The 26674-nt window shown below is 34.6% G+C and overlaps 1 protein-coding gene across 1 annotated transcript; it reads right to left on the bottom strand.

Moving 5' to 3' along the window:
* Nucleotides 1-10123: 10123 nt before the first annotated feature.
* LOC128175887 (uncharacterized) lies at nucleotides 10124-14336 on the bottom strand. Its single transcript, XM_052841751.1, has 4 exons — nucleotides 14314-14336; nucleotides 12392-13846; nucleotides 11041-11546; nucleotides 10124-10948 (listed from the first exon to the last, which is right to left on the bottom strand). The coding sequence occupies exons 1-4, from the start codon at nucleotides 14319-14321 to the stop codon at nucleotides 10857-10859; spliced, it is 2061 nt and encodes a 686-aa protein (XP_052697711.1). The 5' UTR covers nucleotides 14322-14336; the 3' UTR covers nucleotides 10124-10856.
* Between the last annotated feature and the right edge of the window lie 12338 nt (nucleotides 14337-26674).

Genomic DNA, 26674 nt, shown 5'->3' with positions numbered 1-26674 from the left:
TTTACTTTGGGTTTACTCGGGGTTTACCTGAATATTGCTTTTGAGGTCAACGTTACGCACTGAAGTGTGAAGTAGACCCGTCTTTTATCTTACCATCCTTCTGCCTGTAATTTATGCCTCTTGTATATTCCGAATGCACAGTTAGCGTCTGTTTTAAGGGGTATATTTCTAACTGGGCTTACTCTCTGTGTCCACTCTTGGTTTACTTTGGGTCCACTCTGGGTTTACTTTGGGTTTACTCTGCGTCCACTCTAGTAAACCCAGAGTAAACCCAAAAAGTAAACCCAGGGTTTAGTTGGGGTTTACTTTCTGTTGGGTTGGGTCTGATCGGTACTGTACATGTATTCATTTAATTGAAAAAAATTATTGATTAGTGGAAACCCTGCACTAAAAGAGGTTAGTTACTCTGGTTTTGTGTAGCCATTTTGGGTCACCTTTAGTCTGGGAATACTGTGTCATATATGAATTCTACATGTAAATTCTTTTATACAATGCCAAATAAACAAAATTGAATGAAATAGTAAAGAAAAAATTACATATTTACAGAGTTTAGTATGGGACTATATTTTGTGGTGTATATTTTCATAGCTCAGTAGTTTTAAAGTACCGTAATTTTAGCTTTCTCATTTTGGGTGCAGACCAAATTTTCAGATAGTTTTTGCATTGGGATATCTTGGTGTTGTTTCACAAAAAATATTTTAACAATATTTCTATCGAAATATATAATTATTGGCATTTTCACTGATATTTTATACAAGTCAAGAAAAAATGAACTCCAGTTTTCCCCTAAACTTAGCTTATTTCATGCCATATCTCAAAATGTACATTATAGACCCATACTTTTGGTTTTATTTTCTGAATTTGTAAGTTTCTTTTGACAAGTCTGTCATACTTTGAGAAAACGTTTGAGACTTTTAGATAAATTTATTGCATGTTGAATCATTTATAAATAAAAATAGTGGGGTTTTTCAGTACAAAAAGGTCAAAATAATAATTAGGTGAAAAAATTGCAAACTTTTTTTTTATGATGATTTTAATTTTATTAATTCTTAATAATGTAAATTTGTATATGATACAAAATTATACAGGGAAAAGCAATTTATGTGCAAGGTGCACTTACACTGCAGAAAGGTAATATTAAATACACCGTAGCACCGAAAGGAGCATATAGATTCCAGAATTTTGTTTTGAATTTTGATTAAGCCATTTGTGAAGATGTTAAAAAGTACTGTAGAAAAAACATAAAGACTTCTGATCGCAGGATCCAACGTCCTTAATCTAGCGATATATGTATATATATAAAGAAAAACAAAAGGCACACAGCTCTTAGACCATCACGAATTTATGGCTTCCGACGATATATTATAACGTGGTGATTTTATGCATCCATTAGACTTCTAAAAATGCGAAAATGATTTATTAAATGGCATTTGATGTTTCAAATGCTGTTCATCTGATAAAGATGAATTTATGAAATTTTCATTAATTTATTTCCCTCTCTCGTTTTGATCCAGTTGGCACAGGATTCAGAACGAGTCATTTCAAACAAAGCTCAGTCTTTAAATCGAGCGGTGGTGGCCTAAGATACATGTACCCCTAATACAGTGTCTCTGACAACATTAATTACTCTGTTCAATAAACTGATGCTTACACAGTTGCTGCTTTATACAGGGAACACTACAGTGACGTCCTCAAAACTCCGTTACGACACTACAGCTCATTTTCCTCATCTTGGTCATTTCTATTTTTTAAAACACAGTTCAATAAAAGAATAGAATTTGTGCAAGTTCTGAAAGTTTGAACCTTTTTACTGTTTGCGTGTTGGCTCAGTTTTTGTAGAATTTTTGGGTAGCCCTAACCTACGAATTTACATCCTCGACGAAAACTAATGAAAATGATTTAGTTTTCCTACTGAAACTAAAAACCGACGCATCCACGAAATTACATCCCCACGAATAAGCAAATTATTGACAATCCACGAAAATGGCCCCCACGAAATTAAATGATTTAGTTCTTAACTGGTAAATGTCCAGTTATGCAAATGTTGGGTCGGGGGAAGCTGAAGGGTCGGTCCTTTGGCCAATTTTTTTCCTATATAATGGTATGCCAGAAGGCCTTAACGTACGCTACAGTCAGACCATTTGCAAATGGTGTTTTTCAGCAACATCAGAATCAGACGCCCAAAAACTCCAAACCAACATAGATACTATGTTATCATTTTTTTTCGTTGGGTTTGTGATAAGCCAACATTTTCCTGGTTTGTTGGAACCTAATTTCGATGGTAGCAAGTTCGGGATAACTTTTAATAAATATTAAAACCAATGCTTATATATGGGTAAAGGTGATGTAAATCAGTGGGCAAGGGTTACATACAAAAGTCAGGTATATTGTTTCCCACGTTCAATGATGATTCCAAAGTAAACTAGGCGATTTGGTAAGGGGATGAAGCATGTTACGTCAGTAACAGGCAACAGATCACGTGTGGACAATATGTTTCAATGTCTGTAATGGCAGTCACTGTAACAAGGAGTATGATAAACTAGTGTTATCTTACACAGTAATTAAACCAAGTTGCCATCATCAAGAATGCTCGCATCATACCAACACTGCGACGTACACGCCATATTCACCAGCTTTCATATCAAACACCAACTTGCAAGAATGACTATATCAAACACTCGTTTTTGGGACTTGATTTTAATCAACTCTCTTACACAGTTAATGTCTGGTAAACCGGAAGTGAAACAATGTTTAGAACTAAGCACAAATCGTCATCACTGACACGACTTATTTCTTCAAAATAATGCACAAATCCGATGTAATGTATGCTGAAGCATTGATTTTCAAGGACACTTATTTATATATACCTTGAAAATAGTCAGATTTTAAATGTTACCACCAATTTTGATATATTTTGTAGTCGTTTGTATTTCGACGCCAGAGTTCAATATAGCCTCCTTTAACCCGATGCTTGGCTGTCTACGTAAATCTCCGACAAGCAGAGAGATTGTCGGAGATTAACGGCGATAGCCTAGCGTCTGGTTTTACGAGACTAGAGTACAGTATTGCCTGGAACCATAAAATTTTCCAAAAATATTTCGATACTGATACATATATAGTTTGATGGAATTAATTCTATCTTAAAATATCATAAAACTTGATTCATATGGGATTTTCTCGAAATTCTTGTCCGAGAATTCTTATGATAAAAATGTGCATAATTCAAATACAGATCAGAAACTTCTTGCCATGAGAAATAATTAACATATCGTTGATTCTGAAGTAAATAATTCGATAAAATCAACTCCCGTCAGTACTTTGATTCTTATGAACCGATAAAAAGAGAGGAATAAACTGCCCACAGATGTAGGGATGACAAGCGTACTCGAAACAGTTGAGGCTCGGGTGTTTCGTCCTCTTGACCGAATGAGTAACAAGATATTTTAGATTTTTAAATATTTTGATGATAACATAACATGCGCAACACCTGCTTGCCAAAACATCAGTATTAAGTCTGTAATGTTGAACACTATTAAATGCCTTTTCAAAGTCCACAAGTTTTCGTACAGTTGTCTCTGCCTCTCTGTGCCATGTTCTGGACTATATGTTGCGGAGTGCAAAGGTCTGGTCAGTACAGCCTCGATGCTTCTTGAAACCAAGCCTCTCCATCCTCAGTACTTCATCAACAGCACCAGTCATTCTGCGAATGATTATCTTGGCCTTTGTCTTACTTTGCACTGACATTTGAGTAATTTCCCTCAAGCTGTTGCAATCACTCAGGGTTCCTTTCTTTGGTATCTTGTTTTTGTTTGTTATCTTGTGCAACTAATGTCAAAATCGCATAGAAATTACTTTCATCCTTTGTTTGCGATCCAAGTTAAATGTTCTGCGTTCCACACACACCAATAAACTTTATTTTCCCGGAGGATTCTTTTGTTTTCTGAACAGGTTTCATACTCTTTTGAAGAGATACGGTTTGTGAGAATCTTGGTTCTGTTAATATAAAATGATCTGCCAAGGACATACTTATACGCTGATTACCGTATACCCGGTAATTTGCGTAATGATCTGATTTTCTCTTTCAAATTGCAAAATATTGAATTCACAGAAATTATATCCTGTATCATTTTCTACAAAACACTTTTAAAATCGCAAAGTAATGACAGACGCAAATTCAAAATGCTTCATATTTTCCCTATTTTCGCAGAATTTTGTGATCTTGCACACGATTTGAGCTAAAAATTTTCATTTTTTTAAATTCCATTTTAAGTATGTAGAATGGTAAATACGGGTTTTTAATGATTCGTCAAAGTTTGAAAGTTTAATATCGAGTTTCAAGCAAGATACAGATTTAAAAATTCTTTGTTAGGGAAAGAAAGCTAGAGTCCTGTTATTGTTTTCATGTGTGTGATATTGGTACATGTACATTGATACTGATATTGTGCGGGTTTCAATCAAGTTAAGCCTCTTTTGTTGACATTATTATTTATGAATATATTGAATCAGTTTATCATGTTGGCCATGAGTCATTTTGTCAAAGAAATGGTAATTTCTGTACTTTGCATTATTTGTAAATAAATATAAGACGAGCTTTGTTTACATAACAATGTTTTCTTTCCTATGTATCTCATTTGTAACTTGATTTCTAGCATTCAATTTTTGTCAATCATTCAAAATGCACAAGTTAACAATTTTAAACATGAAAAATAGAATTTTGATCTCATTTCGTGTTTATATTCCTTTAATCGTTATGCCTTGATTCCTATGATTTAGATGGAAAGTCTATCGAGTTTTGGTACATAACGATGCCGACCTGTTCACGGCGTATCGCATTTTTTTTAAAGAACGAGTGCACTTAAAGCTGACATAAATTCATAAAAGCATTTGGTCGCCATATTAGTTTCGATCGCTCCTCTACTGCCACTGGGGTATATATACCGGTTGAGAAAGTTACGGTCGGTTGCTTTCCGATCGAGGCATTCAGGTTGCAGGGACTTCAAAATGCATGAACTACACATTGTAGTAAAATGTTTCTTGTAAATAATAAAAAAAACAACAATCAATGAAATACAAAATATAATATTCTGTGAAAGGATTTCCCAGATATCTTTATTATTTTGCACATACAGTGCTGCCTCTCTACGCATTCACATCGAACACGTGTGTCGTTCATACAGAGTGAATAACGTATGCGTCTTTTTTGGAAACCCCGGCGGCACTACATCGAACACTGTTGTTAATGATAGTAAATCCAAGAAAGAGACAACGTAACATCGTTTCCATCCATTCCTACAAAAACGCACCGGTTCTAAAATCTATGCAACCATTGTCATTGCTCAATCTGCCACAGTGTGTTGTTTGCGCATGTGCGATGTTATACCATGTACAGGAAAACGGTCCACAATTATCGAGGAATTTTATAAGTATCTGCGCCTGGATTTCAGTTGTCTTGTTTCGTCGTGTATAGGATATATCTTGCCAGTGCAGTGGTTGTCATTTTATTTTTCTTCAAAACGCGTTTCTTTTCGTTCAAGGTTACGTGTTCAGGTGTATGAAATTCCTGAATGCGGTGAAACATGAATAGTGCTCTCAGCCTTACATAGGGGGTGTGTAGCGATGAGCAGAACAGTAGAAATCGACAACTAATATGGCGGTAGTCGGAGATAAAAGGGAAATAATGCATATTTATGAATTCATGTCAGCTTTAAGCTATAGAGAATGGACCCTTTTTCAGTGCCTTTTTGCAGAAAATATCAGATTGCTTTTTTCGTAATATTTAATCATTGATCGATACTTCTAATTTACATGCACGCTTACATGTAACTTTACCAAATTCTTAAAATTAGCATACATTTTAAACAATTTAGGATTGTTCAATGCCTATAGATAATCTAAATCCGGAAAAATTGTACCGACCCTATTTGAGTTATGTTTATTTAAATCAGAGGGAGGAGACATTTAAATCCACACTATTCTGTTGGTGGGTCGATTGGCGCGTTTGCTGAATTATACTTCTTTGCATATTTTATATCTGTAAAAAACATAGAATAAAATTTAAAGTTCTATATTACTATAGTGATCAAACAAACATTCCTGACCTACCAAGTCGATGGAAAACGATTTAAAACGTGTCAGTGTTTTATAGTGAGCACATTAAAAATTTCGACAAACGTCTATCTATATACCCACGTGACTATTTTAAATGATTTATTCCATACACTTGGGTTTAAACATGGGTCATACAGGTAATAACTCTTGCTTGCTATAGGAAAAACCTTGAAATTTCCATACATTTTTCATATCTGAAGTACCAGCCTAATGTTGTACAAACTTCTTATTTTCACAATAGTTTTCTAAATATATAAGGCGTCATTTTTCTTTTCCACAAGTTTGTGCACGGTTAGGCTGACAGTAAACAAAGGCACTGAAATGATTGTCCGTCCTCGAATTACTGTATAAATTCACGATCGTCGTCTGACCTCTACTATGTTGTAAAGCTTCGTGCTTTTCACGTACAATAAATTCAGCGCTAAAACGTGTTGATTCTTATGGTTTAAATATCAATAGATTTAATGCGATAAAAAATATGCTTCATGTGAATCTTCATTTTTTTTCCCTTTTACCGGGTCCCATAAGTGCACTCGTTGTGTTTGTTATTTATTCATGTATATGAATCATTCAATGTTCCCTCACAACAACACAGATGACTACGATGTATTAGTGAACGAAGTTCTTAGGAGTAAAACATATACATAGAAATAACTTTAAAAAAAATACAATTTTGTTAATATAGAATTTTTTTCAAATTGTAGAATAATTCTGTGCGGTTTGTTAACAAGATGCTTGAGGAACAAGTAGTGTGTGCATTTGGCAAAAATCAACATTCTGCTCTTGTTTTTACTACCAACATTTGTGATATCCCGCCTATATTTTTAACAGTCGCTCAACATTCTGGTGTTTACCTCAAGGGTGCTATACAATAAATACAAAAGACTTTTTCAAGATCAATGGTATTGAAATAAAGAGATAATTAGTTGTTTTTAAATCTTACTGCGAATTATTTAAATCTTTAAATCCACGTTTGAGTATTTTCCAGAATGAGATTATTGATTTAATGTTTACTGGCATTATGTGCTTATAAAGTGTTGAATACAACTTCGCTAACACGTAGGTTCTTGATAGACTCTAATCACTATTTAGTTGGGTTTTTTTTTTTAATCTGTGGGGCTTAATATTAAAATTTGTGCTAACTAAACGATCAGCGTCTGAGAAAATAAATACAAATGTGCTCTTGTAGCTATTGGTGAACATAGATAATATGTTCCTAAACAGGTGTCTTACTTGCATGGGAAATTTAAATGTAATATTTGGCTTGTAATCATCCGTAGAAAAAAGGCAAATTATTTTTTGCTAATTTATTTCTTCAAATAAATCTAGGTGAATAAACAAGGATCAGCTAATTGTATATGTGGTAGAATCATATATGCTTAGTTGATGGTACTTTTATAGGGTTAAAAAAATTAAAAATACTTTCAACAAGAGGCCCATGGGCCACATCGCTCACCTGAGGAACAAGCGGTATGATAAAATCAGCTCAATGGAGTCATAATACAAACTATCTGGACAATGTACAATAATTCATGTAAATCCTGTATAAATAAAATCCATTTTCCCCTGGATATTATATTATGTTTATAATCATTAGTCCCTTTTCTAACAGGATGATTTTATAGTCATATCATATGTTGAGTATTGCAGATCTAAAAAAGATCCCTAACAATAGTTTATATATGGGATATAAAGGTACATCAAACTCTGAACCTTCTCGTGAGGCCAAAGAATTGTCCTGGGGCCAAAGTCTTAACAATTATAAAGAATCACCTGGCTGATTAGTTTCTGAGAAGATTTTTAAAGATTTACCCTATACAGTATATTCCTTTGTTACCTTTGACCCCCCCCCCCATTGTGGCCCCAACCTACCCCTGGGGATCATTATTTTCACAACTTTGAATCTACACTACCTGAGGATGCTTTCACACAAGTTTCAGCTTTCCTGGCTGATTAGTTTCTGAGAAGAAGATTTTTAAAGAATAACTCTGTTTATTCCTATGTAAAACATCGACCTCCCATTGTGGCCCAAACCTACCCCCAGGGGTCATGATTTTCACAAATTTGAATCTACACTACCTGAGTATGCTTCCACACAAGTTTTAGCTTTCCTGGCTAATTAGTTTCTAAGAAGAAGATTTTTAAAGATTTACTGTATATAATCATATGTTAAACTTCGATCCCCCATTGTGGCCTCAACCTACCCCCAGGGGTCATGATTTTCACAACTTTGAATCTACACTACCTGAAGATGCTTCCACACAAGTTCCAGCTTTGCCGGCGAATTAGTTTCTGAGAAGAAGATTTTTAAAGAGTTACTGTATATATTCCTATGTTAAACTTCGATCCCCCATTGTGGCCCCACCCTACCCCCAGGAGTCATGATTTTCACATCTTTGAATCTACACTACCTGAGGATGCTTCCACACAAGTTTCAGCTTTCCTAGCCGATTAGTTTCTGAGAAGAAGATTTCTAAAGAATTACTCTATATATTCATGTTTAACTTCGACCCCCCATTGTGGCCCCATCCTCAGGTGAGCTAAAAAGGTTAAGTTTACAATTCAATAAGTGGGTTTCTGGAAGAACAGATTTTGAAAATTTTCGTTATAAATATTGACAATTTTTTATACTTTTTTAATCTTGAGCTTTTAAGATCTGTGTACAAACATAGAATTGTGAGCAAATCTCTGTATCTTGCTTATAATTCGAAGCTTAACACTCAAATATGGTTAGTAAATAGAAATTGTAAACAACATGCACTACATGTATAACAAATAAAGAACACAATTTATTTTTTCGAAATGAATCATATACATATACATGGATATACCTACATATTTCCGTAAGCGATATCAAACTCTATTTAAACTGAATAAACTAGAGAAAATGCCGAGCATCTCAACAAAACCTATTGCATTAATCTACCATTACGCAAAAGATAATGCCGAATTACCGATAGAATGAATTGTATTTCAGTACCCCTACATCAGATTTTGCTTAATTTGCGCAGGTAAACAGTTAACGTAACTGTTTGATTTACCGAAGTCTCTGATTGATTTGATACGTAAAAATCACGAAATACAGACGATAGTTTCCAGGTTACAAAGCATAAATAATGAAAACGAAACGAAAATCAGAACAAGCTAACACCAACGTCATGTGTGAAAACTGTCAACGCATTGAAATATTTAGCCTCAATTTACTTCACAAAATCGGCACCAATATATTTTTCATGTTTCAAAACTTCCCTTCATACGCGAACTGTTGCACAACAAGCAAATTCATCATAGTCAGATCGACCCTTTTTCGTATAATGTCATGGCTGCTTTAAACAAAGAACCTCGTTTTAGAAGTATGGAATACGAGTCTTGGTAAAATGGGTATGCAAACCCGGGCCGTGGCAAAATAAATGCCGGGGCAGATCGGCAATCGTCAATTCCAAATACGCATTATTTTGCAGCAATATCTACAGCGAATACAAATATACTAGTCCATCAAATATCCTGAAATTTTAATGAGATTGGCAGATTATTAACTGCCAATCTTTTGTTTTGCCCAGGCCAAGTCTTGCCTACCCATTTTACCGGATGCCGAGCCCGATTGAAACACGCCTTTCCTTTATTATTATTTTCGTAATAACTTCGATTTGAAATAAAATTACCCCTTAATTTTTGCAATTTGTATTTTCCTTCCCATAAGGATAATTTATGCTAAACTACGTTGAATTTGCCTCGGTAGTTCTTGAGAAGAAGATTTTTAAAAATACACCCCCCTTTTTCTACAGTTTCAAGATGTTCTCCGCTTTGAATACAGATCGGACTTTAATTTTTGCAATTTATATTCGCCCTCCCATAAGGATGCTTTGTGCCAAATTTGGTTGAAATTGGATAAGCAGTTTTAGAGAAGAAGTTCAAAATGTAAAAAGTTTACAGACGGACAGACGGACGACGGACAAAATGTGATCAGAATAGCTCACTTGAGCTTTCAGCTCAGGTGAGCTAAAAAGGTGTGTGTGTCGTTTGGAATAGGGATTTACATGTATGATACATTTTCATTCTACTAATACAGATTTTAAATAATTTTTATTGCATAATTTATGCAATGATATTTTAATGTTATAAATATTTCTACGATTACATAGTTTTGACAGATATGGATCACACCACCTTCTAAAAAGATTTCGATAATTGATTGCTGAAAAAGTATCAACACGGCAACATTAACAATCTAATTATGGATCTTAACATACAAAAGTCGCAATTGATTACACAGCAGAGTAAAACATAAGGTAAACTTGTTAAATAACGTAACAATTCAGTAAGTTGTCAAATTGAACAAAGTCTAATTCACTCCATAGCTGTACTTCGCAAGCATGATATATCATATAGATCACACCACTTTCTTATAAGCTTTTGATAACAAACTGCGAAACAGTCTTAACACGGCAACATAAACACTGACAAGAGAAATGCTGTATTCTTATCATAGGTCTTAACATACAACAGCCGCAATTAAACTACACAGCAGAGTAGAACATATGTTAAACTTGTTAAAAATGTAACAATTCAGTTTGTTCACCAATATAATGATACATGTATATTGTTAAATTTAACAGTCTGATTCAACTTATAGCAGTCATTTCGCCAAAAAAATTATAGGAGTCATTGTTCACAGTGTCGTCTTCGTTTTCTGAACAGCTAGAAAAATCGTCTGGGCTTTCTTTCAAAATGATCTTTTCGTGTTTTGTTCAATACAGCGGAACAACTACCATCAATATTGTTGTCAGAATAATTTTTCGAAGAACTCCATATTCATTTGTAGCCCCAATGTTGCTGAAACCTGTATATAAAAAAGATATTTAATGAAAAGAATTGACATTAATTTAACTTTGCATACGCATACCTCAGTATAAATCTAGTAATATAGAATACCTTTGTATTTGTCTTTGGATTCTATAAATACCATTCCCATTCCATTTGTGTTGTGAAGGTCGATGTGGCAATGGAAAAACCAGGCACCAGGATTGTCAGCTTCAAAACGAATAATAACATACCCACCCGTGGGAACGATAATCGTGTCTTTCTCAGGAGGATAATCCAATTGAAGACCAGGAATATTGTTATCTGTCCAACTACTGTTAGCCCATTGAGCCTCATTGCAGTAGCTTTTGTTACCTAGACACTCAATATCATTTGATGGCAGCAAAAATTTCCCTGTTGATTCATCATAGGTTCCAAATCCCATTTTCACAACATAAAAATAATGACCGTGTAGATGAACAGGGTGTGACCACCCTCTCCCAATGCCTAGATTAGTTAAGACAAACTGATAAACCCTGTCAGAAGACAATTTAACATTGTACGTGCAGCTACATATTTTGTCCCGTCCGCATTCACTAGCTTTACATGGCGTAGTTAGTGCCGCTTCGTTTGTTAAAGCTGACATGAATTCATAAATACGCATTATTTCCCTTTTATCTCTGACTACCGCCATATTAGTTGTCGATTTCTATTGTTCTGCTCATCGCTACACACCCCCTATATAAGGCCGAGAGCACTCTTCATGCTTCACCGCATTCAGGAATTGCATACACCCGAACACGTTACCTTGGACGAAGAGACTTGTAAAACGCGTTTTGAACAAAAATAATATGACAAACACTGCACTGGCAAGATATATCCAATAAACGACGAAACAAGACAGGCTGAAATCCAGGCGCAGATACTTCAAAAATTCCTCGATAATTGTAGACCGTTTTCCTGTGTATTACATCGCACATGCGCAAACAACACACTGTGGCAGATCGAGCAATGTCAAGTATCGCATGGATTTTAGAAACGTGGCATTTTTGTAGGAACGTATGGAAACGTTGTTACTTTCTTGGATTTACTATCATTTAGCTACTGTGTTGGATATAGTGTCGCCGGGGTTTTCAAGAAGATGCAGGCGTTATGCACTCTGTATGAACGACACACGTGTTCGATGTGCATGCGAAGTAAGGCAGCACTGTCTGTACAAAATAATACGGATACCTTGGACATCTATTCAAAGAACAAATAAATGTTGCATTTCATTGACTGTTGTTTCCTTTATTCTTTATTACTACATGTTACTACAATGTGTATGTTCATGCATTTAGAAGTCCGTGTAACGTGAATGCCTCGATCGGAAAGCAACCGACCGTAACTTTCTCAACCGGTATATATACCCCAGTGGCAGTAGAGGAACGATCGAAACTAATATGGCGACCACATGCTTTTATGAATTCATGTCAGCTTTAAGATTGGATAAGTAGGGGAAATAAATTGATGTCCATTGACCGAGCCTGGTGTGTTTCCTGGCTCTCCAGGGAATGCAAAATTAAAGAAAAGTGTTTCGTCGGCAGTGACAACTTCCTTAAACTTCGACAAATATTCGTTGCTGTTTGCTTGGTCAAATGTTAAACATTTTAGATTAGTGGTTTTTGGATAATAAAGGTATGGGCAGTTAAATATCATGCATTGCTTATTAGATGTACAATGATTCTGACCGGTATAATCTCTATCCTTTGTGGTTTGTGTATTCCCTTTATACCGAATTAACGCTTCCGCTGCATGATATTCTGGAGGATTTTTCGTTGAAAGGTCTTCAATACTTTCGGCTACCAGAAGATAAATATCTGGGTCCTGATTTGCAAAAAATGTAAAGTCATACCTCTCGCCTGGATGAATGATAAAGGATTCCACTACCAGATCTCTGCTTTCACTCCCAGTGCCACGAACTATTTCAAAACCGTCCGACGCACGAATAATCAGTTCGTGATGACCTTGAACATAAACTCGAAACGGATACAAGGTGGCTGCACTGATTACACGAAACCGATATGACTGTCCATGTTCTACTTCAAACATTTCAAGGGGCGCTCCATTGTGGTTCAACGCATTGTTATTACTGTAAAAGCGCCCTTTTCCATTAATCAAACCAGAATGCATATAAAATCTGCTAAAATTAGCGCCATCAATAGACTTGGTTGGTTCAATGTATGTTTTTTGATCTTGATTATAGACACCGTTAATCATTCGCTGATACAAGGCCTCTGGTTCATCATCATGATTCCAGTCCTGAATTATAACAGTGAATCCGACCTGGGGTTGTGAGTAGAACTTATATCTTGGATATATTATGAGTCCTCCATTTAATCCCATACTTCGTTGGTCGCCAATGTGTGCATGGTAAAAACTGGTTCCATGTGGCTGAGCTGTAAATTTGTAAGTGTATGTATGTCCAGGTAAGATAGGATTCTGACTGATGAAAGCCACTCCGTCATATCCTGGAGTTCCTTTTTGATGCATGCCATGCCAATGAATCGTAGTGGAATCTGTGTGCATTAAATTTCGAACATGGATGATCATTTTTTGATTTTCGTATGCAACAATTTCAGGACCAGGAAACTTTCCATTAATAGCTATAACAAGGCGAGATCCATATCCATCACACGTTATAACCTCTGACATCTTTTTATCAGGCATTATACTTGAAGTATTATAAAAACGAAGACGCCCGTTGGTAGGTAGAACTAGTAAGGGAGGGTTTGTCGTCATCATGGTAAGCCTGTGTGCAACTGTAAGTGAACATTCACACGTTTCATCTTTTTCTCCACATGTCCCTGGATTGCAGGTTGTTCCATTTTCTGGACTGAGCCACCAACCTTGTGATGTACACTTTTTCACAAAAAGAAGACAAAACAGAAACCTTAACCTGAAAAATGGTCCCAAATACATCATATAAATATCCGCAATTGAAATATATTTAACAGAAAAGAATGTATGAAAACTGTAATCCCAAAATGCACTTGAGGTTATTGTAATGCTATCAAACGTAGTTTTTTTAGTTTAAATAACATGTCTGAAAAATATGGTCGGCCAAGTTAAAGGCCCCTCCCTCAAGAAAAAAAGAAAACAAACAAATAACACAATAAAGGATAATTAGCCGCAAACATACACACCAAATCTATCATATAAGGATGTAATATTACGATATATTTCAGAGAACAAAAATAAAACAGAATTTAAGCTCATTAAATTTGGTATCCTATATTTTGCATAATTTTATCAGGATTTGTTATCATTTGTAATTGAACTACACGTGAAAGTTATTAATGACATTGCAAAAAAATTATGATAATAAATACTTAACTACAACATATACATTAACCAAAAACTCACCATGCCATTTCAAAGATAGTGCAACGTTCAATGGTTTTCGTGATTAGGTATTTTGCACATGGTATCACAAACGATTGTCCTTGGAAACTTGATATACGATTTACAATGAAGAGAACAAGTTTTGGCTTGTGTACGGAAGCCAATTTAGGACCTATCAAAAATATATTTGAATTTGATATAACGAATTCTTAAATTTGTTAAAACGAATTTAAATCGTTATAACGAATTGTTGATTCCGTTATAACGAATTAAATTTGTTATAACAAATTTTAGGAATTCGTTTTAACGAATTTAATCTGTTATTACAAATTCGCTGAATTCGTTATTTCAAATTTTGAAATCTGTTTTAACAAATTGAATTAGAAATAACGAATTCTTGAATTCGTTATTTCAAAGTTTTTATTCGTAATTTCGGTTTTTTAAAATCGGTTTTAACCTATTTCATCCAATTTATGGTAACAAATTTCATGTTTTGGGGAACAAATTAAACGGGTCGGACTTCATTTTTTCCATATCGGCGTACGACGAAATTTGCCGATCAATTGATCGGCGTTAAACGGCGAAATGGTAAATGGATAAATTTTGTTGGAGTAAAATCGAAAGTGGATGAACATATTGTCAGAGCTGTTGTTGTAACCGTGGTAACAGATGTAACAATTCCAAAAGACACCTTACTTTATCGGCTTTGCTAGAATTCCTACATAGATAGAAACAAAATATTTAAGAACTGCTATATATGTAGCAACGCATTTTCACCAAAAATACCATGAAAGATATACAGATTTGTTTCGACTGGTTTCTGCGCAAAATCCCAAAAATTGTTTAGTCTATGTTATTAATCAATGATCATGCTGATTTATTAAATGGCACTTGCAGCCCAGGCAATGTCAAACTTATGTCATAGAATTTATTTACCAGAATTTAATGTTAAACCGCACCGAAATCGATTCAAAAATAATGAAGTTATGCCTCTTCAAAGTGCCTATTTTTACCTGCTTTTAGAAATCGTATCAAGAGAAAATGAAATTAGGCGATAACGAGGCTTCAGTGACGTCACGAGGTCAACACGAGGGAAATTACCTTACAAAGCTATACAAATACAAAATAAATTCGATTTTACAGCAAAAATGATCGATATAGGTCTGATGTTTTGACCTATCTAGTTATTTTAAGTATCGCAGATTTAGAAAGTTGTATCCGTAATTATTTTGTTAAAGATTTCTTTTTAAACGATTTTGAAATTTGCTATTCTCATCGCCTTTTACCGATGAATACGATATCTTTCAACGCTTGCATGGACAGATTTATGTTCATTATTCATATTTATTTTGGTCGGTGCGTGTTCAAATCAAATAAAGCTTGAAGGGCTTTATGATAGATTTGATATGCACGTTCCGACCGAAATTATCACCTTATAATATTCAAAGAATGATGCTTTTTTGCTTATATTTATATTATTTCCAATTTCTACTCTTCAAAAAAAACATTTTAAAACCACTTGGTTTTTTTCATGCATAACACATGTTATGTATTACTGCAGCAATTACCGTTTCTCGGTTATGCTGTAGAACACGCCCATTTTGTTTCGCTCATTTTTTTCAAGGTCAGTATCACCTTGACTTAATGATTATCGGTAATTTGAAAACTCCAATTTTGATATTTGTTAAGTGCCTTAAAATGTCTGCTTATGCAGTTTGCCTTTGAAGTTTGTATTTGTCTTCATTTTTTGGCAATATTATTAAATATTATTTTTACTACAGTGTTCAGCTGTATCCACGAGATTTAAATATTAACCTATATCTGCTAGGTTCAACTGACCTAGATATATATTTTAGATTTCTTGACTTGTATATTATCAATCGCAGTTGACCACACTATGCAAGCTTTAATTAACAACGATCATTTCCGTCGTTTTTTTTCAAAGCCAGTGCATGTTTATTCATGTACGTTTACTGCCTTTTACTAGTTAATTATCGGTTGAGCACAGTGATTAGATTGTCCTTGTTTTTTACCTCTAGTGATAAAGGAATATATTTGTGAAAGTTCAATAACAACGAAATAAAGTACTCCTAGTAAAATATTACTTCCTAAAGTTTATTTTATTTCATGTTTTGTGAAGATAAAATGGTTGAAAGCGAATCATTTTTGTCATTGGGTTCGGTTAACAAAGTCAGAGACAATAGCCAAGTCAGTACAGCATATCAACACGGTTTTGGACATTGTGTAATGATAACTATTTGGCAAATATAAAAAAAAACTATAATAATTATAATCATAACTTATATTCAATATAAATAAAAAAAACGATCTTTAATGTTTTTCTTTAACGGAAAATTGAGCATTTAACCCCAAATTCTTAATTCCTTAATGTTTGGGAGTTCTAGTATGGGTTCATCCTGACCATAAAATTGTCCATGCGAAATAAAAAAAGAAAGGGTCATAGTTTTTTTTTTTATATTTGACAAATTCATCTTTCATAATATTCAGGGTAGTGTTACACTCTTGTCATTTTTGTTCACACTGCTGTCGAGAGGAAAGGCCGGTCAAGCCATATAAATGTCTATCTGTATACCTCATAACACTTGCTGATATTACAAATATCCATGCCTGTATTATCCTGATTATATTCTACATGTAACTGACACATCCAAATCTGGGGTCTCTGTATTGGGTAAGCCTTTTTTCGGCATTATTTGCACTGCATTTCGATGATTTGTCTCCCAGCATCGATATTCACTATTAAACATGCTTTGTGACGTATTCAATAAATATTGACAAGTGTATAAAACAAGTATTCTTATAGCGGCAATTCAAACTGTTACAGAACAGCTGCTTTGAGAAAGGATAGCTCTTTAAGGTTTGTGTTTAGGTAAACCTACATGTTCTGAAAGTAAACAAAAATGACTAGTACTTTAATATGTTTTTCAGCCATCAGAGATATTTCAGCAATAAAGGAAGCATTCTTATTGATGACAGTTGAAAAGAGTGTAGTCAAATACCGTCACTCAGAATGTTTCCCTACAGGACGTATAACATAGCGGCCCTGTCATTCTTCAGGCAACTGATAATGTTTTCCAAGGGGAACTGTTACTCATTGGTCTTGTCAGCATTCGGTAAGAGCTTGTTAAGCCAAAGGAAGTTATACAAATATGTCCTTTTTCGGGAAGTAAATGTTTAGCCAAAGGAAGTTATACAATTTTGTCATTCTTCGGGAAGTAAATGTTAAGCCTTATGTTTGCTGATTAAGTGCATGCAAAAATAAGTAACAAAAATCCAAATACTTTACAATATTTATTTTTTGTTATTCTACCGAGGGGCCATATGGTATAATATCCTTGAAACGCCCATATAAAGTTATTGTTGCTCAGGTGAACGATGTAGCCACATGGGCCTCTTGTTAAAGTGTTAACCAAAGGTACATAACATTCCTTTAATTTCTAATTACTATATAATATAAAAGTCGCGGTTTTTTGTTTTAGTTTTTTTTTTTTTTTTTTTTTTTTTTTTTTTTTTAGCACCTATCATCAGTTTGAAGTTCCTCCAAGAAGCTATCGAATTTCCTCCCAAACGTTTACCAATCCCGATGGAAAGTTGGTTCACACATGCACACATCCTGGCTATAATGCCTGGCTTTGTCATATAAAATATCATATTTATATTTTTCAAATGTCCTTTACTGTGATAAAATTACAAATCAATTTTGAAACCTATAGTCCAATCATTTTTAAAATATGAGCGAAACAAAATTGGCGTGTCCTACAGCATAACCGAGAAACGGTATTTGCTGCAATAATACATAACATGTGCTATGCATGAAAAAAACCTAGTGGTTTTAAAATGCTTTTTTTTTTGAAGTGTAGAAATTGGAAATAATATAAATATAAGCAAAAAGGCATCATTCTTTGAATATTATTAGGTGATAATATCGGTCGGAGCGTGCATATCAAACCTATCATAAAGCCCTTCAAGCTTTATTTGATTTGAACACGCACCGACCAAAATAAATATGAATAATGAACATAAATCTGTCCATGCAAGCGTTTAAAGATATCGTATTCATCGGTAAAAGGCCATTAGAATAGCAAATTTTAAAATCGTTTAAAAAGAAATCCATGTCAACCCATATCCAATGAAACGGTGTACCCTATATGCAATATTTTGCCAAAAAATGACTAAGTTCAAAAGCTGGTATTTCTTTCATAAATTATCGGAAATCAAAATCCTAGCAATATGCACACCTCTGATATATGTACAATTGATCTGCAAAGGAACCACTTCCTATCTTGAAAAATGTAGTAGGAGTTATCCGTACAATGAGGGTACCCTATATGCAATATTTTGCCAATAAATGACAAAGTTCAAAAGATGGTATTTTTTTCATAAATTATCAGAAATCAATATCCTAGAAATATGCACACCTCTGATATATGTACAATTGATCCGCAAAGGAACAACTTCCTCTTTTGAAAACTGTAGGAGGAGTTGTCCGTACAATGAGGGTACCCTATATGCAATATTTTGCCAAAGAATGACTAAGTTCAAAAGCTGGTATTTTTTTTTATAAATTATCAGAAATCAAAATCCTCGCAATATGCACACCTCTAAAATATGTACAATTGATCTGCAGAGGAACAACTTCCTATCTTGAAAAATGTAGGAGGAGTTATCCGTACAATGAGGGTACCCTATATGCAATATTTTGCCAAAGAATGACTAAGTTCAAAAGCTGGTATTTTTTTCATAAATTATTGGAAATCAAAATCCTAGCAATTTGCACACCTCTGATATATGTATAATTGATCTGCAGAGGAACAACTTCCTATCTTGAAAACTGTAGGAGGCGTTATCCGTACAATGAGGGTACCCTATATTCAATATTTTGCCAAAGAATGACGAAGTTCAAAAGCTGGTATTTTTTTCATAAATTATCAGAAATCAATATCCTAGAAATATGCACATCTCTGATATATGTACAATTGATCTGCAGAGGAACAACTTCCTATCTTGAAAAATGTAGGAGGAGTTATCCGTACAATGAGGGTACCCTATATGCAATATTTTGCCAAAGAATGACTAAGTTCAAAAGCTGGTATTTTTTTAATAAATTATCAGAAATCAAAATCCTAGCAATATGCACACTTCTGAAATATGTACAATTGATCTGCAGAGGAACAACTTCCTATCTTGAAAAATGTAGGAGGAGTTATCTGTACAATGAGGGTACCATATATGCAATATTTTTCCAAAGAATGACTAAGTTCAAAAGCTGGTATTTTTTAATAAATTATTGGAAATCAAAATCCTAGCAATGTGCACACCTCTGATATATGTACAAAAGATTTGCAAAGGAACAACTTCCTATCTTGAAAACTGTAGGAGGAGTTATCCGTACAATGAGGGTACCCTATATGCAATATTTTGCCAAAAAATGAGAAAGTTCAAAAGCTGGTATTTTTTTTTTATAAATTATCGGAAATCAAAATCCGAGCAATATGCACACCTCTGAAATATGTACAATTGATCTGCAAAAGAACAACTTCCTATCTTGAAATCTGTAGGAGGAGTTATCCGTACAATGAGGGTACCCTTTTGGCAGCCGCCCGCCCACCATTTTCACCATTATAATAACCGGAATTTTCCTTCGGAAAACCCGGTTAAAAACTGATAAACCAAAGAGTATTATGTAGCTAAAAGTTATGCTTAAAATTTCATATATTTATTTATTTTAATTTTTTTTTGGGTTAAAAATTTAATCTGATTCCGAGATAGGCAATAATTATCAAGACGATGGCAAAAGGCATGACTGCCATGCAGAACTGGTACAACACAAATCTTTTTCAATACGTCTACCAATAAAGGCCCAAAAGTACCAAGTGCGAAATTAAAAAAGCATAGCAACATACCATGCCATTTCATAGTGGTTCACGTTCAAGGCTTTTCATTGTAATGTCTCATGCATCCAGAACAGGCTCATAATTTGATAAATTTTTAACATAGCAATGCATTGAGATGACATTTTAACAGGTTTATACTAGGTTTGTTAAAGAATACTGGCATGTGTTCGATAATAATGACTCAGACGACTGACAATAAATTGAATACATTGGTTATGTTTAAATAGAATGTTTGCACTTCATTAACAAAATTGATTTATGTTTTTTTACAAAGACTGCCGTTTTATTCCAATGAAAGTTATTAACTTTGACAATGTGTAATGTAACGAGGTCTGGGAATACAGCATCAGGGAAGTTGATCGAAATTAGATAGTGAAAGCAAATAGTGCAATATATAATAATTTGTGTCTTTTCATGCTATGAGTTTTTAAAATATATATTCATTTGGTAAATTGTACAGTTATACAGTTAATAACTTTTTAATTTAATTTTAATCTAGATTAGGGATGGCAATTTCAAACCGGTTGAACAGTTGCTCGGTCGGAAAGATGGAAAACGGTTACAAAAACAGTAATCTGTTACTCGTATAAAATAAACAAATTGTATATTTTAACGCAATTTCATATCAAATATTTGTAAATCAAGAAACATTTACATCTGAACAAGTTAAATTGGAGACAGTTTGGACCCTGACGCTTCAATCATGAGGGAGAATCGGTCTGTACAGGTGTTAGTTATCATGCCGGTGTCCCGTCTTGTTCAGCTTTACTTTAAAGTGCTAAATCATACTACATTACTGTTGAGTACTGTTACAACTATTATTGTTGTAGCTACTTTAAATGTTGTTTGGTTTTTTTACATTTTTTTTTGGGGGGGGGGGGGGGAAGGGGGTCAACCAAATATTAATTTATTACATAAGAAATATGAAATTACATAGCAAATGCATTTATTTATATTGGGCACGTGCATGTAATTACGATCCGAATAACATTTAATGATTATTCCAAACAGAACATCTAGAGCTTCTCATATAAAAACCTAAATCGACCTTAGTCAATCATATTTTATTTGATAAGTTGAACTGGCTATTGAATTGTGACATGTACTTGTTTGATAGTTTATTTAGATTTTTCTTGAATATTTGGTGTTCGATCGTGGTATTCATGACAGTAACTTAAAAAAAAAATTGACAAAAATTTGTGTATTTTGATACGAATTACCAGTTAAAATGTCGGAACGAATTGCAATTAATCGATTGCCATCCCTGATTTAATTTTTTATTAACAAAGAAAATGTTCAATATTGCAAGTCTATATAAAGAATTAAATGAAAATACATGTACATCTAACCAGTAAATCTTAAAGGGTACTGTTTACCATGAATTTGATTGAGAGTAAGATTTACGAGAGCGTCATCCAGAAACCACAATCGTGTTTCATGTATCTTCCATGCACACATACATTGTTTGGCAACAAAGTTTGATGATAAAAAACAAAATGAAACTGAATACATAGGTGTATTATAGTGTGCTTAATGTTTGAGAACATTCAACTTCAAAATAATTTAGTATGAATGCGATTTGCATCATGGTTACAATAAACTCTCAAGACTGCATTATTAAGGTCTTCCGCTGGGAAAATTATTCAAATTTCTTTTCTAGACGCCAACTTTGATCCTTAATATCTCGCTAGTTTGTTCACAGACTGTTTTGAAATTTTCAGGACTGATAAAATGCCGCGTGATGTTGTCGTTGCATATTTTAGTAGAGGAAAATCCCTATCCGGTTTTGAGTTGTTCCCCTTTTAGTAAAATTTAACGACTTCTTTTGTCCTGGGGGGTTTAGCTTTAACGATGACTGGCAGAGTCTCAAAGATGGGCTGATTATTTAAATGCAAATAAAAGGGGTGATATAGATGTTGAAACAAAGGCAAGAAAAAAAACTCAAAAAAATTCGCGTATTTTCCGTGTTAGTTTTCTACCTGATAAAAATTTGTTATAACATGTATTTTAAAAGTTCTTGGTCTTACAAAGACCTTTCATTCGGTATACAGAAAAAGGGGCTGGCCCCTATAATTAGGGAGTAATAGGCGTCAAAAGTTTCTTGTCAATAACTTGTAAAGGAATAAAAATTTCTAATGCATTATTGAAGCAAAGTTGTAAAGAAATTAATTTTGAATCCTTCCATAGTTTTCAATTTAATGTTTTCGTAATTTATAGTCAGTATTTGCAGAAACAATTGTTGTCAGTTCGGTCAATTTCTGTGGGGGTGCGCACGTTTAGGAGGTTATGATGAATTACGAGACTCGGGTAACCGATCGAGAGGAAAGTCGCTAGCTGTATTCAGGCCGTCGCCTAGACGACAGTGCATGTGCTTGTAGAGCTGGACGTACACGTTGAACGCCCCACTGTGTTACTGTAACAGAGACATTTTGAATTGTTTCAGTACTGGGAGATATGTTATTAAAATGGTTCCAATGCATGGTAATTAAACTTAACTTTTCTACAATACGTATACACGGCCGTCTTATAAAGCACAATGTGTATTACTGACATGACAAATGTAAGCTTCCAATTTAAACGAACGCGGGATTGCTCCCGATAGAACATTTCTTTTAAAGCAAAACAAATTACTGATTAGCGATGGATATAATATTATCATCGTGGAGATGATTTTAAAAAGTGAACTTAATATTCGTATACGATAATATTTGATTCCAAAGCCGCTAGTTATAAGTTACGGTTATTAGGGATACAAGTTGCTGTCCTTTAAAAAAGGACTACAATACGTGGACCATTTGCATGTGTTTCCATGAAAACGTGAAAGCCTTACGATTATCAGAGATTCCACCGACTCTAGCCCTCTGCTTTTAACCACTAAATTTGTACGTTGTATTACGTATACATGTATGTATAGCCCTGACTTTTTATCTCAGAATTTAAAGGATTCATACTTCTAAAATAATTATGATCTATCTTTGAATCAGGCATTTGGTGAGTTCTACCATTTGCACTGTCAGCACACACATTACGATTCGCACTACTTTGTTAACTACAGGCACGTAGCATCAGGGGGGGCCAGGGGGGGCCTGCCCCCCCCCCCCCCACTTTTTCTCGCAGCAACAATTTTTTTAAAATTTACATATAAAAAATGAAATTATCATGGAGTTGCCCCCCCCCCCCCCCACTTTTTTGGAGTATGTAAAAAATTGATATGAGAATAAAGAAATGAGGAGTGAAATTGAAGTTATATAGTACGCACGCCCCCTCCCCCCCCCCCCCAAGATGAGTTTGCCCCCCCCCCCCCCCTTTCATAAACGATGCTACGTGCCTGGAATTTACTTTCTTTATTCCCCTCTTTAATAAACAAAACAAACCAACAAACAAAAACGATCGATAAATAAAATTATATGTATCAAAAATAACCTTCAAAAACAAACTACACATTCATCCTTCACCCACAATATTGCCTTTTCGATATTTGTCATCTTTGTAGACCCGTGTAACAATCTGTTAAGTAGGTGCTTGCACGACAAAGAACCCCTTGCTGATCTACAGTTTCATTAAATCATACAAAGAAGAAAAAAAAAAATATTTTGATTTATTTTTGAATTTCTTTTGATGTAAAAAAAGAGAAGAAATTGGTTCTCAGTCTCTCTTTATGCCTGTTTGTTAGCGGGTAATCCAATTTCATTTTTAATATCCTTTTGTAATTTAAAAATGCGATGTAAATATTTTTTCATGCAACATTTCGGATAAAGCAATGAAAAGTTGTTTCTTGAAATTTTATTGGACCATAAAATTGTAAAATGCTAACATTGAAAATTGTGCCCGATTTCTTTCTTTTTTTTAAATTTAAACTTTATTGATTTAAAAATGATTCATTGAGACAAACACATTGACATAATCAATAAGAGTTTGACAATCTCTAACTGCAGGTCTGTAGCTTTTAGTCTGAAAAAGAATCGGATGGACGACCGAGGACCCAGATCATCCATCTTGGTTGCATTCTGCTTTTAGGGGGAGCCTAAAATACATTGGTGTACTGCATTTAGAGGCATCCTTTTGTCTATTTTCCGCATGTTTTGAGTGCCAAATAAATTTTAGCATTAAGTTACATGTGCATTATTTTTAAATATTTAAAAAAATCACGATTTTATCTTTCTATTGATATATAGATATATATGTAACATGTTTTAACAATTTATTTTTATAGGGGTCAGTTTTGCTTGCCCTTCATCTGAAAACGTCCTTATAACGTTACATATAAAACTGTGTTTTGCACCCTTTAAAATAAAGAAAAATCGACGTCTTTTGATTGTTTTACTACGGGAAGAATTTACTTGGAATATAAGAGATGAGATGGGCGCGCCGACGCGCTGAATACAATTAGCCGTTTTAACCGCTTTGAAAGGTAATATTGGTTTTCTGATAATTATGGACATGCATAATTAAATAAAAATGGTTAAAATTACAGTAGAATTACCGGCATCGGTCTTCTCCATGCGCGGATCTAGAAGGGGAAGGGTTCCAGACCCCCCCCCCCCCCAGCGAAATCCCTATCAATTACGTGTACATTATAAACTTAATCGCGCATGTTCCCCCTCCTCGAAATACAAAATTATTTTTCAAAACCCCTTGTAAAATTTCCAGGATCTCCGCATATATATTAAAAGATTCATTGGCGCTAGCGTTCGATAAAAATGCGTGTAAAACGTTTGCCAATGGTCTTTTTACCTTCGTACCGGGCATAACCACAGTCCCACTCTGTGATTAAAATGCGGCGAATCAAACTAGAAACAACGTGTTAAGATCTGTACTTGCTTATAAACATGTAGTATCATCATGCAGAATTCACTGTTCAATTATAATTTTTTTTTTAGTTTACTTGTAAATTTCAACATCTGTTTCGTATTTTTTCTCACAGTTTATTTCTTACAAAGTTACTTTTTTATTTAGTGATTGACACTTTTTTAGACTCTACATGAGATTTCACAGAGTGTCATGTCTCTAGGACTGTTAATCTCTTAAAACAACATTGTGCATTTATCAGATTTTCTTTTCTTGGATATCAAAGACTCATAAATTGAGTTTATTTAATTATTCTATATCTTTCACTCAGCTTACTTATATCATTACCTGTCAATTTATACTCATTGTTAAGATTCTTATATATAGTTATGTACAATTGTCAATGCGTAGTCTGGAATACGGCGGCCAGCCCCGGCCACGTCCGACTCACCCAGAGTCTTGAGTCCGGAGGCCACTACTGGCCATATCCGACTTGTTTGTAACATGTCTGTCTGTTAAATTGTTATAATGTTGCCATCGTTGAGTCTCGTCCAATAAATGTGGAATCCTGCATCAATTGCCTGTTTATTTCTCTGGAACTGTATACTGGTGGACCTTCGGGAATACGTCAAACCTACCCTTCGTTTTAGCTTACGGCCCACAGCGCGCCACAACCTTATACCTTATACACTTTACGCCAACATTCCCTCACCCGGTTCGTACTGCACACGACCGATGCAGATCCAGACGAATTATCTAGCACCGTAATATCTACGCGGTCACAGTAGTATAATACTTTGTTTCTCAGTGTTTATACATATAATATTGTACTATGGTCAGCTATCAGTTTTTTGTATTACGTCACAAGTATGACGCAGCTACGACGGAAGACCTAATCGTTGCTTGCAACGAGCTCGTCTCTAGTCTTTTACATAACTATTCTATCAGAAAACAGTGTTTGCATTAAATGCCTTTGATGCCTTGCCGGTCGATTAAACAGAGTAAAATTGAACCATTTACTACTCAACATTTGTATCTCAGATACCCTCCACTGGACGTTTATGTAGCAAATGAAAGTTACTTGAAATCATAATCGGTGTTCTTTATACCTATTTGAAACAATTGATCCTCGAGACTTGATCTACTAAAGAAATCCAGAAATTAGGGCGCCGAAAGTCTTCATCATACAATTTTATATTCGTATACCAAAGTTTTAATTATTCGTTTAAGACTATATCGTTAGTGGGTTCTTCACAAATTAAACATGCATTTTTGGAGGCAGTTATAAGACCGGGTGGCACACTCTTACATAAGACAGGCGTGACATTTAGCTGTGTGGTGGCAAGGGTATGGTGGCCTCCAGTTAAGTCAGACACGCCAAACGATTAAAGCATTGGAATAGGTGGGTCCTGTACCTTATTTGATATGTTTACACTGTTTGAAAAATGATCAAAGCAAGCTTTTGGGTAGAAACTTCAGAATCGTTGCAGATGATACGCTTGACTATATAAAGTATCGTTTTCCAAATGCTAGGGTGATATGGTTGTACATCCTCCCCCCCCCCCCCCCCCCCCCTCGTTATTAGCGCTATTAATATTCTTTTAACCTACGCGTCATGGGAAAATCTCGCAAGCGTATATATTCCCACATATTTACCATGTTTTTTTTAATCCGAGGGA

Source organism: Crassostrea angulata, chromosome 3 (assembly GCF_025612915.1).
Source record: "Crassostrea angulata isolate pt1a10 chromosome 3, ASM2561291v2, whole genome shotgun sequence".
In the NCBI taxonomy this organism is placed as follows: domain Eukaryota; kingdom Metazoa; phylum Mollusca; class Bivalvia; order Ostreida; family Ostreidae; genus Magallana; species Magallana angulata.
Note: the sequence above shows the minus strand (reverse complement) of the source record. Positions and strands in the feature narration are given on the sequence as shown.

What these genes read in the sequence shown, in the direction of transcription:
- LOC128175887 (XM_052841751.1), bottom strand. An exon ending in ATTTCCCCTACTTATCCAAT is followed by an intron (nt 11,547 to 12,391) that starts CTTAAAGCTGAC and finishes ATTCATGTCAGC; the next exon opens with TTTAACAAACGAAGCGGCAC. An exon ending in ATCCAAAGACAAATACAAAG is followed by an intron (nt 10,949 to 11,040) that starts GTATTCTATATT and finishes TTTTATATACAG; the next exon opens with GTTTCAGCAACATTGGGGCT.